The sequence below is a fragment of the Chiloscyllium plagiosum genome, chromosome 3 (assembly GCF_004010195.1).
Source record: "Chiloscyllium plagiosum isolate BGI_BamShark_2017 chromosome 3, ASM401019v2, whole genome shotgun sequence".
NCBI lineage: Eukaryota > Metazoa > Chordata > Chondrichthyes > Orectolobiformes > Hemiscylliidae > Chiloscyllium > Chiloscyllium plagiosum.
Window position 1 is genome coordinate 34,902,234 of NC_057712.1, and position 18,341 is coordinate 34,920,574.

Here is an 18,341-nt window from a genome sequence, read left to right on the forward strand (position 1 = left end):
TTTCTGTGCAAGGAAAAATGTTTTGGTGAACTGGGTGGCTGAGGGTCCCCCTTGACTTTCAAATTGGCACAGATTAATTATGGAATGTATTCCCCTTGACTTCCTTACAAATATGGTGCACCGAAAGATCGAATTATTTTATAAAATATGGCAGCCCTTCTTGAATTACATAAATACAGATATTTCGGCTATCCTAACAAGGGCTTTTATTTAATTGAGATTACAAACCTGGCTGGTCCGGGGCCCCTTAGGAGAGAAATCCCGCACGAATACGGGTTTTATTACATCTGATGTTAACACATTCCAAGCATGTAAGGGACTTAAATATACACTCTGGTTAGTTGTAGGTTAGATTAGTAGACAGTTGAGTTTTTTGTTCTTTTTTGTTTTTTTTTCTTTTGTTAAATTTTGGCTATTGTATATTTGATTTAATTGTATATCAATGTTTATATTTGAGAGTTTTGTTTATTTTTGTAAACTTGTAAAAATGTTAAATTTCTGATAAAAATATCTATTAAAAAAAAACAGACAATAGGCAATATATGGTCAGTGAAGGAGAGAGAGAGGTAGAGAGAAAGAAACCCACACTGCTAACTCACACATCCGTGAACCTGTGCAGTTACTGCCTTTGCTGTTTGAATTCATGTATCTCTGGACATCGGAGTGTGTCTAGGAAAACTTAACAAATAGCAAAATTCACAACTGGTCTTGGATGAACCTGTGTGCGAGAGCTCACAGCACAGAAACAGTTAAGTGTAGCCTTGTTGTAAATCTACAATAGTGAGTAGAGTGGGTTCCTTCTTGATTATATGTTTTATTGAGATCTGTGCTTTGATTAAATTTTTAAAATATAAGCCATAAGTATTAAGTTAGCCTGGAGCAGTGTTGTTTTAGTGCAATAAGACAGTGCTATTTTCTGGGTCTGTAGATTGTGAAGGAGCAAAAATGGACTTTAGTAGAGTGATATGCTCTTCTTGTCGGATGTGGGTGTTTAGGGAGAGTTTACATGTTACTGAGGATCATGTCTGCAGGAAATGTCTTTGGTTGCGAATCCTATCAGATGGGGGTGTGATGGATGGCAGTTATAGGAAGGGAGAAAAACTGCAGATAGAGTCAGATAGTTGGGTTAACTCCAGGAAAGGTAGCGAAGTTAGGCAGATGGTGTAAGAGTCATCTGTGGCTGTCCCTATTTCAAATAAGTATGCTGTTTTAGAAAATATAGAGGGTAATGGACTCTTAGGGGAATGTAGAATGTAATGAGGGGTATGTCAAGTTCCAAGTGATCAATTGTGTTAGAGGACTCTCTAGTCAGAGGCACAGTCAGAAGTTTCTGCGGCTAGCAGTGAAAAATCAGAATGGTGTATTGCCTCCCTGGTAGCAAGATCAATGATGTCTCAGAGAGGGTGTAGAATGTTCTCAACAGGAAGAGGGACCAGCAGGAGATCATTGTACACATTGGAACCAATGACATAGGAAGGGAAATGGATGAGATTCTATAGGGAGAATATAGAAAGTTAGGCAGGAAGATAAAAAGGAGGTCCTCGAGGATAGTAATATCTGGATTACTTCCTTGCTATGAGCTAGTGAGGGTAGAAATAGGAGGATAGAGCAGATGAATGAGTGGCTAAGGAGCTGGTGTAAGAAGGATTCACATTTTTGGATCATTGGAATCTATTCTGGGGTAGAAATGACTTGTACAAGAAGGACAGATTGCACCTGAATTGGAAGGGAATAATATACTGGGAGGGAGATTTGCTAGAGCTGCTCGAGAGGATTTAAACTAGTATTGTGGGTATGTGGTGGATGGGACACAGGGAGATAGGGAGGAAAGAGATCAATCTGAGACTGGTACAGTTGGGAAAGGGAGGAAGTCAAACAGTCAGGACAGGCAGGGACAAGGCAGAGAACAAGGTAGGACTGATAAATTAAACTGCATTTACTTCAATGTAAGAGGTCTAACAGGAAAGGCAGATGAACTCAGGGCTTGGTTAGGAACATTGGACATCATAGCAATTACAGACATGTGGCTCAAGGATGGACAGGACTGGCAGCTTAATGTTCCAGGATACAAATGCTATTGGAAGGATAGAAAGGGGGGGCAAGACAAGAGGGAGTGTGATGTTTTTGATAAGGGACAGCATTACAGCTGTAATTAGGGAGGATATTCCTGGAATATATCCAGAAAAGTTATTTGGATGGAACTGAGAAATAAGAAAGGGTTAATCACCTTATTGGGATTGTATTATAGATCCCCTAATAATCAATGGGAAATTGAGAAACAAATTTGTAAGGAGACGTTTTATCTGTAAGAATAATAGGGTAGTTATATTAGGGAATTTTAATATTCCAAACATAGACTGGGACTGCCATAATGTTAAGAGTTTGGATGGAGAGGAATTTAAGTCTGTACAAGAAAATTTTCTGTTTGCAGATGTACCTACTAGAGAAGGTGCAAAACTTGACCTACTCTTGGGAAATAAGGCAGAGCAGGTAACTGAGGTGTCTGTGGGGGAGATTCTTGAGGCCAGTGCCAATGTTTTTTTACAACCTCTACCATTGGGGAGAAGGTACAGAAGCCTGAACACACGCATCAGTCGGTTTCGTAACAGTTCTACTCTACTGTTGTTAGAATACTGAATGGACTCACAAATCCTTAACATTCGCTTGCATTTGTGTTTTTGTTTTTGCCGCTGTTTACCTATTACTTACTTATCTAAGCTACTTAACTATGTGATCTGCCTGTATTGCTCACAAAAAAATCTTTTCACTGTGCCTTGGTACATGTGACAATAAATTCAATTCAATTCAATAATTCTATTCGTTTTAAAATAGTGATGGAAAAGGATAGACTGAATCTAAAATTTTGAAGTTCTAAATTGGAGGAAGGCTAATTTTGACAGTATTCGGCAAGAACTTTCAAAAGCTGATTAGGGGCAGATGTTTGCAAAAAAAGGGATGGCTGGAAAATGGGAAGCCTTCAGAATGAGATAACGAGAGTCCAGAGAAAGTATATTCCTGTCAGGGTGAAAGGAAAGGCTAGTAGGTATAGGGAATGCTGGATTACAAGAGAAATTGAGGTTTTGGTTAAGAAAAAGAAGGAAGCATATGTCAGGTATGGACAGGAGAGATTGAGTTAATCCTTTGAGTATAAAGGCAGTAGGAATATACTTAAGATGGAAATCAGGAGGCCAAAAAGAGGACATGAGATAGCTTTAGCAAATAGAGTTAAGGAGAATCCAAAGGAATTTTATAAATACATTAAGGACAAAAGGGTAACTAGGGAGAGAATAGGGTCCCTCAAAGATCAGCAAGGCAGCCTATGTGTGGAGCCACAGGAGATGGGGGAGATACTAAATGAGTATTTTGCATCAGTGTTTATTGTGGAGAAGGACATGGAAGATATAGAATGTGGGGAAATAGATCTTGAAAAATGTCCACATGTCTTGAAACGCATACAGGTGGATAAATCCCCAGGACTAAATCAGGCGTACCCTAGAATTCTGTGGGAAGTTAGGGAAGTGATTGCTGGGCCTCTTGCTGAGATATTTTTATCATCAGTAGTCACAGGTGAGGTGAGATATTTTTATCATCAGTAGTCACAGGTGAGGTGCTGGAAGACTGGAGGTTGGCTAACGTGGTGCCACTGTTTAAGAAGGGTGGTAAGGACAAGACAGGGAACTGTAGACCAGTGAGCCTGACATCGGTGGTGAGCAGGTTGTTTGAGGGAATCTTAAGAAACAGGATGTACGTGTATTTGGAAAGGCAAGGACTGATTAGGGATAGTCAGCATGGCTTTGTGCGTGGGAAATCATGTCTCAATAACTTGAATGAGTTTTTTGAAGAAGAACAAAGAGGATCGATGAGGGCAGAGCAGTGGACATGATCTATATGAACTTCAGTAAGGCGTTCGACAAGGTTCCCCATGGGAAACTGGTTAGCAAGGTTAGATCTCCTGGAATACAGGGAGAACTAGCCATTTGGATTTAGAACTAGCTCCAAGGTAGAAGACAGAGGGTGGTGGTTGAGGGTTGCTTTTCAAACTGGAGGCCTGTGACCAGTGGAGTGCCACAAGGATCGGCACTGGGTCCAGTACTTTTTGTCATTTATATAAATGATTGGATGTGAACATAGGGGGTATAGTCTGTATGTTTGCAGATAACACCAAAATTGGAGGTGTAGTGGACAGTGAAGTGGATTACCTCAGATTACAATGGGATCTTGATCAGATGGGCCAATGGGCTGAGAAGTGGCAGATGGAGTTTAATTCAGGTAAATGCGAGGTGCTGCATTTTGGAAAAACAAGTATTAGTAGGACTTACACATTTAATGGTAAGGCCCTCGGGAGTGTTGTTGAATAAAGAGACCTGGGAGTGCAGGTTCACAGTTCCTTGAAAGTAGACTTGCAGGTGGTTAGGATAGTTAAGAAGGCATTTTTGGTATGCTTTCCATCATTGGTCAGAGTATTGAGTACCAGAATTGGAAGGTCATGTTGCGGCTGTATAGGACTTTGATTAGGCCACCTTTGGAATATTGCATGCAATTCTGGTCTCCTTCCTATTGGAAGAATGTTGTGAAACTTGAAAGGGTTCAGAAAAGATTTGCAAGGATGTTGCCAGGGTTGGAGGATTTGGCCTGTAGGGAAAGGCTGAATAGGCTCTTTTCCCTGGAGCTTTGGGGTGATCTTATAGAAGTTTATAAAATCATGAAGTGTATGGATAGGATAAATAGATAACGTCTTTTCCCTGAGGTGGGGGAGTCCAGAACTAGAGAGCATAGGTTGAGGTGAGACGGGCAACTTTTCACGCAGAGGGTGGTGAGTGTAAGGATTGAGCTGCCAGAGGAAGTGGTGGAGGCTGGTACAATTGCAGTATTTAAAAGGCATCTAGGTGGGTATATGAATAGGAAGGCTTTAGAGGGATATGGGCCACGTGCTGGCAAATGGGACTAGATTAGGTTAGGATATCTGGTTGGCATGGATGAGTTGGACTGAAGGGTCTGTACATCTCTATGACCCTAATGCACTGTTGTGTGGATGTACTCGCACTCTGATCACTTTAGTTTAGTTAGAGAATAAACAAGGGAATGATCCACTAATAATTTACATATGATCAGCATCATCTTCATTGATTATCAGTCATTAAACAAATGACCATCTGGAACACGGTTGCATATTTCATCTTTGGTTACTTCATGCATGGCAATATATATGCAAATCATGTGTAACACCTACAGATTGACTTGCAAAAAGCACAACAAAACTCAGAGAGCCTACACTTTCAAACCAGATTCCTCTGACTTGGAGCCAAAAGTGTATTTCGATGTAACCTTTGTTCACCACTGTAACTCTGACCTTGGTATTTGAAGTGGACAAGGTGGCCTGAAAGGGATAGTTAGTTGACATATTTTTCCAACTTTTCAGTAGTATATCATACAACTTACATCTGTTTACTGAAAGCAAAGTATCATAGAATTTGTTATTAAAGTCCTCACCACTGGCAGCGATTTGGCCACTAATATGTTGGATGTTAGAACCATAGTAGGTTGTAGCAATGAAATAGCTTGAAAACTCATTTGGTTAGTAGGACATTTTTCTGCATAGTGAAAATAGAATCAATTGCTGAAGTCACCACTAACCATTCGCTCCTCATGATTGTCAACACAGGTCAATGCGTTCGTCACAATTCTAAAGATTTGATAATGAGCAAACAGCTATTCATGTTCCTTGACAACCTGATGCTGCCTGAAACTGTGTGAAGATTGTACTGAACTGTTTAAAATAGGTGGAATTTTTGACATTATTAGCATAACCATGTTGACTCTTATGGCACTGACAAGTAGTAATCACTTGGACACTGTGGCAAGGTCACACTACTATTAATAAATTAGTAGTAATTGGCAAATGAAATTCAGTGTCATTGAGTCTCCAATATCTGTGCCAAATTTGCCAAATAAGTAAATTCCTTTGGAGATACTTGCACAGTTTGCAGGTGCATGAGGTTTTTGCTGAACTTCTGAAGTCACAATGAGAAAGCAGGAACTTCTGCAAAAACCCCTGGCTGTTGTTTAAGACTTTATGAATTATGGGATGAAATACATTTGGTGAGTGCTGACCATTAGACAAATTGGGAAGTTGGAGCTCAATCCCAGGTTTTGAGTACATCGAGATGGTTCCAAAGAAGTATCTTGGTGATATCACTTTTGGATGTGATATTAAACTTGATGCTTTGTTTGCCTGTTCCCCACTGGAAGTTAAAGAATCCATGACATTACTCAAAATGTAGTTATGTTTCCCAGTCACCTGAACAACTTTCTTAGAGCCATAGAGCCATATAGAGATGACCAGCGTGAAAACAGACCCTTCGGTCCAACTTGTCCATGCCTATCAGATATCTAAACTAAATCTAATCCCATTTACCAGCACTTGGTCCATATTCCTCTAAAGCCTTCCTATTTATATCCCAATCCAGATGCCTTTTAAATGTTGTAATTGTACCAGCTGCCCCCACTTCCTCTGGCAGCTCATTCCATACACGCACCACCCTCTGTGTGAAAATGTTTTCCCTTAGATCCCTTTTAATAAGGCCATAAGAAACAAGAGTGAAAGTAAGGCCTTTCGGTCCATCGAGTCCACTCTGCCATTCAATCATGGCTGATGGGCATTTCAATGCCACTTACCCACATTGTCCCTGTATCCCTTAATTCCTTGGGAGATTAAGAATTTATCAATCTCTGCCTTGAAGACATTTAATGTCCCGGCCTTCACTGCGGTCCGTGGCAATGAATTCCACAGACCCACCACTCTCTGGCTTAAAGAAATGTCTCCTCATTTCCGTTCTAAATTGACCCCCTCTAATTCTAAGGCTGTGCCCACGAGTCCTAGTATCCCTGACTGACGGAAACAATTTCCCAGCATCCACCTTTTCTAAGTCATGCATTATCTTGTAAATTTCTATTAGATCTCCCCTCAACTTTCTAAATTCTAATGAATATAATCCCAGGCTCCTCAGCTGTTCATCGTATGTTAGGCCTACCATTCCAGGGATCATCCGTGTGAATCTCCGCTGGACACGCTCCAGTGCCAGAATGACCTTCCTGAGGTGTGGGGCCCAAAATTCTAAACTGGGCTTAACCAGAGCTTTATGAAGTCTCAGAAGCACATCGCTGCTTTTACATTCCAACCCTCTTGAGATAAATGACAACATTACATTTGCTTTCTTAATCACATACTCAACCTGCAAGTTAACCTTCAGAGAATCCCGTACTTGCACTCCCAGATCCCTTTGTACTTCGGCTCTATGAATTTTCTCACCATTTATAAAATAGTCCATGCCTGTATTCTTTTTTCCAAAGTGCAAGACCTCGCATTTAAATCTATCCCCTCTCACTTTAAAACTATGCCCTCCCTGGGGAAAAGACTTTGTCCATTTACCCTATTCACGCCCCTCATGATTTTATAAACCTCTATGAGGTCACTGCTCGGCCTCCGAACTTCAGGGAAAATAGCCCTAGTCATTCAGTCTCTCCCTATAGTTCAAACCCAGGCAACATCCTTGAAAGGGTTCAGAAAAGATTGTCAATATTCACAACATCTTTCCTATAGCAGGGAGCCCAGAATTGCACGCAGTATTCCATAAGTGGCCTAAACTATGTCCTGTACAACCCACCATGACCTCCCAACTCCTACACTCAATGCACTGACCAATAAAGGCAAGCACACCAAATGCTTTCTTCAATATCCTGTCTATCTACTTCTGCACTTTCAAGGAACTATGAACCTGCATTTCCAGGTCTCTTTGTTCAGCTACACTCCCCAGAACCTTACCATTAAGAATCCTGTCAACTTTCAACAAAAACTCCAATTGGTCATTCATCTTTTTTGTAAGGTCTTGCTGTATTCAAAATGGACTACCATATTTGTCTATGCAAGTCACTGAACCCCAAAGTAATCAATTATAAATGAGGGTCTTTGAAACTTTCAGGTAAGAAGAGACAAAATTGTTTTAATAAGAACTTGGACTTCATCTTTTTAATTCAATAAATCCTACTGCTTGTGGGAGAACTGTTAATGTTATTAGGTGGTTATTGTGGGCTGTTCTAAGTACACCTGATTTATAAATTACATCTAAAGTAAGGAGCCACATCAAATTTGACAAATTGCACCATTGTAAATAGCGTATACTAATTAATCCAATGCAATACGTAACAGCTTGTTGGTTTGGAGACAGAGATTTTGGTTGGGACTTCAGTGCTGAGAGTTAAATTTAATGTAATTTCAAGCTCTTCGCAACAAGATTTCCCATATTCTTTACAATCTTCAATCAGAGCTTATAGGAAATCCCTGCTATGAGCAATGATATATTCCTAGTATTTTATTATAACCTGAAAATTGAGAACTTAGCACGGCTGGAAACAGAAATTAAAGATATCTTTTAATTCAGAAAATTGGTGCAGCTTTTAAGGATTTTTTCAATTCCAATGGCTAAATAATCAACAGAACATATAGTCAATTCAAGGTTAATCCTTTTAGAGTCATAGAGATATACGGTATGGGAACAGATCCTTCGGTCCAACTCATCCATGCCTACCAGATACCCAAAATAAATCTTGTCCCATTTGCCAGTATTTGGCCCATGTCCCTCTAAACCCTTCCTATTCATATACCCATCCAGATGCCTTTTAAATAACAATTGTACTAGCCTCCACCACTTCCTCTGGCAGCTCATTCCATACATGCACCATCCTCTATGTGAAAATGTTGCCCCTTAGATCCCGTTTAAATCTATCCCCTCTCACCTTAAGCTTATGCCCTCTAGTTTTGGACTCGCCTTTCCCTGGGAAAAATACCTTGTCTATTTACCCTATCCACGCCTCTCATGATTTTATAAACCTCTCTGAGGTCACTGCTCAGCCTCCAACGCTCCAGGGAAAATAGCCCTAGTCATTCAGTCTCTTCCGATAGCTAAAATCCTCCAACCCTGGCAACATCCTTTTAAATCCTTTCTGAACCCTTTCAAGTTTCACAACATCCTTCTGATAAGAAGGAGACCAGAATTATACGCAGTATTCCAAAAGTGGTCTAACCAATGTCCCGTACAATCACAACATGACCTCCCAACTCCTATACTCAATGCACTGATCAATAAAGGCAAGCAAACCAAATGCGTTCTTCTTTATCCTATCTACCTGCGACTCCACTTTTAATGAACTATGAACCTGTGACTCCAAGGTCTCTTTATTTAGCAACACTCCCCAGGACCTGCCTTTCCAAAATACAACATCTCACATTTATCTAAATTAAACTCTATCTGCCACTTCCTGGTCCATCGGCCCATTTGATCAAGATCCCACTGTACTCGTAGGTAACCTTCTTCGCTGTCCACTATACCTCCAATTTTTTGTCATTTACCTCCTATGTTCACATCCAAATCATTTGTATAAACAACAAAAAGCATTGGATCCACCACCGATCCTTATGGCACACAGCTGGTCACAGGCCTCTAATGTGAAAAACAATCCTCCGACCCTCTGTCTTCTACCTTCAAGCTAGTTCTATATCCAAATGGCTAGTTCTCTCTGTATTCTGTGTGATCTAACCTTGCTAACCAATCTACCATGAAGAACCTTGTCGAATGCTTTATTGAAGTCATGATTTGGAGGCGCCAATGTTGAACTGGGGTGTACAAAGTTAAAAATCACCCAACACCAGGTTATAGTTCAACAGGTTTATTTGGAAGCACTAGCTTTCAGAGCGCTGCTCTGAAGATTACAAAGAGGGTCAATTGGGTCAATGGGCCAAAAAGTGGAAGATGGAGTTTAATTTGGATAATGTGCAGTATTGTATTTTGGTAATACAAACAAGGATAAGACTTATTCAATTAATGGTAGGGTCCTGGGTAGTGCTGTAGAACAGAGACACCTAGGGGTTCATATACATAATTCTTTGAAATTTGTGTCACAGGTAGACAGGGTGGTTAAGAAGGCATTTTGCTTACATTGCTCAGATCTTCGAGTACAGGAGTTTGGGATGTCATTTTGAGGTTGTACTGGACGTTGGTGAGGCCTCTTCTCGAGTAGTGTTTGCGGTTCTGGTTGCCCTGTTATAGGAAGGATATTATTAAGCTGGAGAGGGTTCAGAAAAGAGTTATCGGGATGTTGCTGGGAATGGAATGTTTGAGATAAAAAAAATAGATTGTAAAGATTGGGACTTTTTTTTTTACTGGAGTGTAGGAAATAACAAAGAACAAAGAAAATCTACAGCCCAGGAACAGGCCCTTCGGCCCTCCAAGCCTGAGCCGATCCAAATGTACTGTCTAAACCTGTCGGTCAATTCCTAAGCATTTGTATCCCTCTGTTCCCCACCTACTCATACATCTGTCCAGAAGCACCTTAAATGAATCTACCGTGCCTGCCTCGACCACCTCTGCTGACAACGCGTTCCAAACACTCACCACCCTCTGTGTGAAGTACTTGCTGAGTGTATCCCCCTTAAACTTTCCACCTCTCACCTTGAAAGCATGACCTCCAAGCCTTAGCTGATCTAAATCTTCTGTCTAAACCTGTCGGTCAATTCCTAAGCATTTGTATCCCTCTGTTCCCAACCTACTCATACATCTGTCCAGAAGCATCTTAAATGAATCTACCGTGCCTGCCTCTACCACCTCTGCTGACAACGCGTTCCAAACACTCACCACCCTCTGTGTGAAGTACTTGCCGAGTGTATTCCCCCTTAAACTTTCCACCTCTCACCTTGAAAGCATGACCTCTCGTTATTGAATCTTTCACCCCGGGAAAAAGCTTGTCTCTATCCACCCTGTCTATACCCTTCATGACTTTGTAAACCTCAATCAGGTCCCCCCTCAATCTCCTTTTTTCTAGTGAAAATAAACCTAACCTACTCAACCTCTCTTCATAGCTAGCACCTTCCATACCAAGCAACATCTTCGTAAAGCTTCTCTCCACCCTCTCCAAAGTGTCCACATCCTTTTGGTAATGTGGCGACCAGAACTGTACACAGTATTCTAATTGCGGCCGAACCAATGTCTTGTACAATGTTAACATGACTTGCCAGCTCTTATACTTAATACCCCTTCCAATGAAGGCAAGCATACTATATACTTTCTTGACCACTCTATCCACCTGTGCAGCAACCTTCAGGGTACAATGGACCTGCACTCCCAGATCTCTCTGCCCATCAACTTTTCCCAAGGCTCTACCATTCATTGTATAATTCGCTCTATAATTAGCCTAAATGCATCACCTCACATTTGTCTGGATTGAAAACCTTCTGCCACTTTTCCGCCCAACTCTCCAGTTTATCTATATCCTCCTGTATTCTCTGACAGTCCCTTATGCTTTCTGCTACTCCACCAATCTTCGTGTCATCTGCAAACTTGCTGATCATACCAACAGTGCCCTCTTCTAGATCTTTTATGTATATTACAAACAACAGTGGTCCCAATACTGACCCCTGTGGAACACCACTGGTCAATTTTCTCCATTTAGAGAGACTCCCTTCAACTACTACTCTCTGTCTCCTGTTGCTCAACCAGTTCTTTATCCATCTAGCTAGAACACCCTGCACACCATGTGACTTCACTTTCTCCATTAGTCTACAATGGGAACCTTATCAAACGCCTTACTAAATTCCATTTCTATGACATCAACAGCCCTTCCTTCATCTAACAACTTGGTCACTTCCTCGAAGAACTCTATTAAGTTGGAAAGGCACGATCTGCCCCGCACAAAACCATGTTGCCTCTCACTGATAAGCTCATTCTTTTCTGAATATAAATAGATATTATCTCTCAGCAACTTCCCCACCACCGACGTCAGGCTCCCTGGTCTGTAGTTACCCAGAATATCCCTACTACCCTTCTGATACAGGGGGACATCATGAGCAAACTTCCAGTCCTCACCTGTGTTTAAGGATGCCACAAAGATATCTGTCAGAGACCCAGCTATTTCCTCTCTTGCCTTCCTCAGCAAACATCCAGTTCTGGGGATTTGTCCACCTTAATAACCTCTAACCCCCAACACATCTTCCCTACTTATGCCAACATGATCCAGACTAATCAAACTTCTATCTTTAATCTCAAGATTCATCATGTTCCTCTCCTCAGTGAACACTGATGCAAAGTAATCATTCAGAATCTCACCCATTCTCTCAGGTTCGGTACACAGCCTTCCATCATTATCTTTTAATGGACCAATCCTTTCTCTAGTTACCCGCTTGCTTCTTATATATAAGAATAAAATGCTTTGGGATTTTCCTGAATTCTGCTTGTTAAAGCTATTTCATGACCCCTTTTAGCCCGCTTGATTCCTTGTTTAAGACTTGTCCTACTCTTCCGATATTCCTCCAGGGCCCGTTTTGTTCTTAGCTGCCTAGACCTTATGTACGCTTCCCTTTTCCTCTTGGCTAGTTGTACAATTTCTCCTGTCATCCACGGTTCACGAATCTTGCCCTTCCTATCCTTTGCCTTCAATAGGACATGGCTATCCTGCACTACCGTTAACCTATCTTTGAAAGCCTCCCACATCTCAAATGTGGACTTCCCTTCAAATAGCTGTGTCCAATCCACATTTCCCAGCCCCTGTCTAATTTTGATATAATTGGTCTTGGCCCAGTTCGTACTCTTCCCTTTGGACAACTCTCTTCTTTATCCAAGAGTATTCTAAAACTTACAGAAATGTGGTCACTGTTCCCAAAGAAATCCTCCACCGCAACTTCTACCACTTGTCCTGGCTCATTCCCCAGTACCAGGTCCAATATGGCCCCTTCCCTCGTCGGACTATTGACAAACTGCTCTAGAAAACTCTCCTGGACGCTTCGTACAAATTCTACTCCATCTAGACCTTTGACACGAAATGTATCCCAGTCAATGTTGGGAAAATTAAAATCTCCCATCACCACTACCCTATTGCCTCTACATCTATTCATAATCTGTTTACCTATTTGTTCTTCTACCTCACGCTCACTGTTGGGAGGTCTGTAATACAGCCCCAACAATGTAACTGCACCATTCTTATTTCTCAACTCCACCCATAATGCCTCACTACCCAAGACTGCCATAGTGTCCTCCTTTAGCACAGCTGTGATACCGTCCCTGACCAGCAATGCAACTCCACCCCCTCTTTTACTTCCCTCCCTGTCCTATCTGAAGCGTCCATATCCTGGAACATTTAGTTGCCAATCATGCCCTTCCTTCAACCAAGTCTCTGTGATGGCAATAATGTCATACTCCCAGGCACCAATCCAAGCCCTAAGTTCATCTGCCTTACACACTATACTCCTTGCATTAAAGTAGATGCATTTCAGGCCACCAGTTCTTTTGCACTCACCTGCTCTCTGCCTATTCTTCCCTTTATTAATGCTTTCTTCATAATTCTTACAGTCCCCAGTCTCCACCTCGCTGCCTACTTGTTTTCTCTTCTGGTTCCCAGTCCCCTGCCATATTAGTTTAAAACCTCCCCAACAGCAGTAGCAAAAACTCCCCAAGGTCATTGGTTCCAGTTTGGTTCAGATGTAGATCATCCCTTTTGTAAGAGTCCCACCTTCCCCAGAACCGGTCCCAATGTCCAACAAATCTGAACCCCTCCCTCCTACACCATCTCTCAAGCCACGTGTTCATCCTGCCTATCTTTTCATTTCTACACTGGCTAGCACGTGGCACTGGTAGTAATCCTGAGATCACTACCTTTGAGGTCCTCCCCTTTAACTTCTCTCCTAGCTCCCTGAATTCTTCTTTCAGGACCTCCTCTCACTTTCTACTTAATCATTGGTGCCTATATGCACCAAGACAACTGACTGTTCACCCTCCCCTTTTAGAATGCTTTGTAGCTGATCAGTGACATCCCTAACCCGTGCATCTGGGAGGCAACATACCATCCGGGAGTCCCATTTTTGGCCACAGAACCGCCTATCTACTCCCCTCACAATAGAATTCCCTATGACTGCGGCCCTACGAGTCTTTTTCCCGCCCTTCTGAACAGCAGTGCCCGCCACGGTGCCATGATCTTGACAACTGCTGCCCTCCCCTGGCGAGCCATCTCCCCCAACAGTATACCGGTTTTGGAAGGAGATGACCGCAAGGGACACCTGCACTGCCTTCCTACTCTTTTTCTGTCATTTGGTCACCCATTCACTGTCTCCCTCAGCAATCCTAACCTGCGGTGTGACCAGTTCACTAAATGTGCTATCCATGACCTCCTCAGCATCGCGGATGCTCCACAGTGAATCCATCCGCAGCTCCAGAGCCGTCATGTGGTCAAACAACAGCTGCAGCTGGACACACTTCTTGCAAGTGTAAGAGTCAGGAATGTCAGACACAGTCCTAAGCTCCCACATCAAGCAAGAGTCACATGCCACAGGTCTGAGGTCCCCTGCTATTGTAAGCTTAGCTTTATATGAATTAACTAAAACCAAACAATGCACTTAAATAAATGAAAAAGATAAGAAATAAAAGCCTTACCTTACAGAATCTTTTTCTTCCGGTTACAGGAGGCTGGGGTGGGGGGGTGGAAGGGAGATAATACCCGTGTAGTATCTCGGGTTTAGCCACTGCCTAAATATAAATTAAGCCCTTACCTTCCGGGCAGCCCTTGCTTTGCTCCTCCTTCTCTCCTCGCCGCTCTGGCAAAATGGAGGCTCGACTCCTGAGGTAAGTCCCTTTTTATGCAGGAAAACTTACCCTTCCCAGCAGCCCTCGCTTCACTCCCCCTTCTCTCCTCATCATGAAGGGAATCATAGATCATAAGGTGAATGACAAGGGTGTTTTCTCTAGGGTGGGGGAGTTCAAAATTAGGGGACATATTTTTAAGGTGAGGAGAAAGATTTAAAAAGGACATAAGAAGCAACTTTTCTTTTAACCCAGACCGGTTCATGTGTGGAATGAACTATCAGAGCCTGGTGGATGTAGGTATAGGTACAATGTTTAAAAGCCATTTAGATAAGTTCATGAATAGGAAAGGTTTGGAGAGACATAGGCCAAGCGCAGGCAGGTGGGACTAGTTTCGGAACATAGTCTGTATGGACTGGGTGAACTGAAGGGTCTGTTTTCATGCTGTATGCTTCTAAATTCATTAGAATAAATGTAAACAGCCTCTGTGCAAAGGAATTACATTTTTTTGCCCTCAATTTCTTTCACATGACAGGCAAAAGGTGTACACGATCACCCCAGGCCAGAAACAAAGACAGAAGCTGAAGCAAGGAGATCAATCCACAAGAAAAGACCATATGGTGAAAATAGTTGCTATAAGAATAAAAGAGACCTGCAGGTATGATATATGATGCTGTTACAGTCCTATACAAGTGGGAAGATGTATAATTAGGGTATCTTGATGATAAAATTAAGCACGATAAATAGTACCAACATTATTTCACAGGTAAAGATGTTCTGGTTGAGCTAACCTCGTTCTTGCTCTTATGGGAGATTCATATAATTGACTTGATAGCCTTCCATCATGGTTTAACCACGAGGTCAATCAAAATATCTAATGGACAGGAAGGAAACCATTAGTCCAATCCTAAATATTTTCAGAGCAACATTTACACATTAAAATGTACCCTGTATCAAAGGGACCTGGGTATATAATTGGTAAGATTTTACTGATCTTACTCCTAAAATACAATTAACAAGAGAAATGGGGAATCAGCAGATGGTGCACTGAAGCATCAAATATCAAACAACCCAGTATTGAGATCTTAATTCTGCATGTAGTGAAACTGAAATAATATATTGATTATCCGATGTACATTATTTGGACTGCCCTATAATCACAAGAATGATCTGCTTCCACGTTTTCATGCTTTTGTGATCTCCAAACCTAACTGTTCTAATTCTCTTCTGGACATTCTCTCATATCCCATCCTTCATAAGCTTTAACACAACCAAGCTTTGCTGTCTATAAGCTATTATAAAGTTGCTTATTGACCAGTTCTGACTGACACACAAGTTTGCCAGTATCTCAGATTTAAAGTCTTCATCTTATGTCAAAATCTCCAACGGCTTTTTCCCATTTTCTTCACAACCATCTGCAGCCTAATAACCATGATCTGTGGCCTTTTATACACAACCCACACATCTTCTGCGCACCCACGCCCCAATAAAACTACCACTAGCTTCTCAGGCTCTGAAAATTCCTCCTTTAATCTCTCTGCTTCACCACCTTGCTCTCCTTTAAAACCCTTAAAATCTCCCTTTTATACCAGGTTCTTCCATGGCCCCTCATAATATCTTTATCACTCATTAAAGAACTTTCTAAATTGAGTCAGTCAAAGTTGTGTATAAATACAAGTTGTTAAAAATTGCACATCAAATTGTTACTTAAGACGTTTGTTTGCTCAGCTGATAACAGGTCCAATTGAAAACGAAGGATCTCAGCCAACATTTACTTCTAATCCAAAAAGTGTATTGTCCAATCTCTATGTAAATGGAAACCTGGAAGAATGTGTAGCAGTTGAGAACATCTCTGGTAATCCGTGCTTCTCATATACAAATGGGCATGACTTCGGAAAGCCCACCTACCTTTATGATCCACACTGCGAAATGGATATCAGCAGAATCTATAGTAGATGTACACAACTTAATGCAGGGTGCCATAATCCTGGGAATTACGGTGGCCCCGGAACAAACTGCAGTACAAGTTTTGAGTGTGGAGATTACCCCAACTGGAATAAAATTACATTGGGAAAGAATGGCTACAGCAACTCTTTTATTAGATATTCTCAAAGTTCTTCAGATCCTTGCAATGAAGCTGCCAGTCCTAAGAACTTCAGAGACCCAATGCAGAATGCACAAACTACAATAAACAACATGAACAAAACCATGTACCAGACCTCCAAACCCAACCCGGATGAATATTGTGATTATCTATATGATGCTATGTTCCTGCAAAATCAGAATAGCGCTTATGTTCCTGCTGCTATTTATCCACTTTAGAGTTTCTTCACATACAATAACCCATAACTGCTATGGCAATGTGAAGGGCAGAAACACACAATTTTATCAATAAGATTCCCAACCTTTTTTTAAGAAGTCTTAACTAAACCACCTATCAACTGGAAGATATTTAACATTCCAACTGCAAATTTTTAAACATCAATTCAAACATAAAATGCATGTATTATTTAAAGAAAAACAAAAAAAAAACTCATCAGTTCAAATCATGCGGTAATTTTTTCTCCAGAGTTTATTATAAATACTGGGTAAATTTATATGAACTTTATATGAAAGACTATCAATAACAGTGATGCAAATCCGGCAGCATGATTGCAGTGAACAAACAATAACTAAGGTTATCATTTTTTGCCTATACCCTGTATGACATTCTGTAGCATGTTCTGTGAGACAAATTCACCATGTTATAATCAAATTTCGATGAAATGTAGTATAAGTAGTATAACACTTATTCAATTCATTGATGTACATAAATTGCAGCTCACTCATCCACACATGGCTGACACATTTGTCACTTTCAAAAAGGATGTGTAGCACAATGGATTAATGGTTGTAAAATATTTATTGCTTTTCAGAAGTTACCTCAGGATTAATTTTATATGCCAGCAGGTTGTCTCATGTAGAAAACACAAAATCAAGTACATTGTACATAAAGTGGACATTACAATGCCTATTTGAAAGTCCTCAGTCTCGATATCCACTTACATTCGGAAAACTGTATTGCCAGAATCTGAAATGATGGCCTATGAGGGATTTCTTTACTGAGGTCACAAGTGCCTTTATCATTATATTTAACCAATGTCATATGTCATACAGGGATCATTTTTGATTGCCAGAGACAGCAAAAAAAATCATTCTTTTAAAGTTTCTTCTTCAACAGGAGGGAGATATAATCACATTTTCTAGAAAATTTCACCTGTGTCTTTTTTGATTAAAAGTACTTTGCTTTGTTCAGTTTTATTACAGTGCTTCATTTTAAATTTATAATGTATAATATGGAAATGTTACCAAATCTTAGCACCAGCCTGAAGATAGTGTCATATAGTTGTGATGTCAATAAAAAATACCTACATGGAATAAAACTATATGCATTGTGTTAATATTTGAATACCAAATAAAGCTAAACATAAAAATATAGTACGAATGTCTTGAGTTCAACTTTAGTTACGACATGTGAGTTTGGTTCAACATTTAGTTTTTTGTAACATATTGCCATTTGTTTTAATTTAATGAAGTAGTCAAGGATCCTGCAATTGTGTAGGGTATGGGTCATGGGTCACTTGTGTGCATTTAATCAAAACTGTATGTCTAAAAATGCTGTTGTGACATGCTTATTAAATAGCATTAATATCAAGCTCTTCTTTAAAGAGTTGACCATGTACT

General features: G+C 40.8%; 1 protein-coding gene across 1 annotated transcript in view; it reads left to right on the plus strand.

Moving 5' to 3' along the window:
- Positions 1-16,940, plus strand: part of LOC122548602 (chorion-specific transcription factor GCMa-like) — a 47,504-nt gene extending 30,564 nt beyond the window's left edge. The window contains exons 5-6 of the mRNA XM_043687438.1: positions 15,154-15,276; positions 16,347-16,940. Coding sequence (XP_043543373.1) covers positions 15,154-15,276; positions 16,347-16,940 — 717 coding nt within the window. The remainder of the gene's footprint in view (positions 1-15,153; positions 15,277-16,346) is intronic.
- The last annotated feature ends 1,401 nt before the right edge of the window (positions 16,941-18,341 follow it).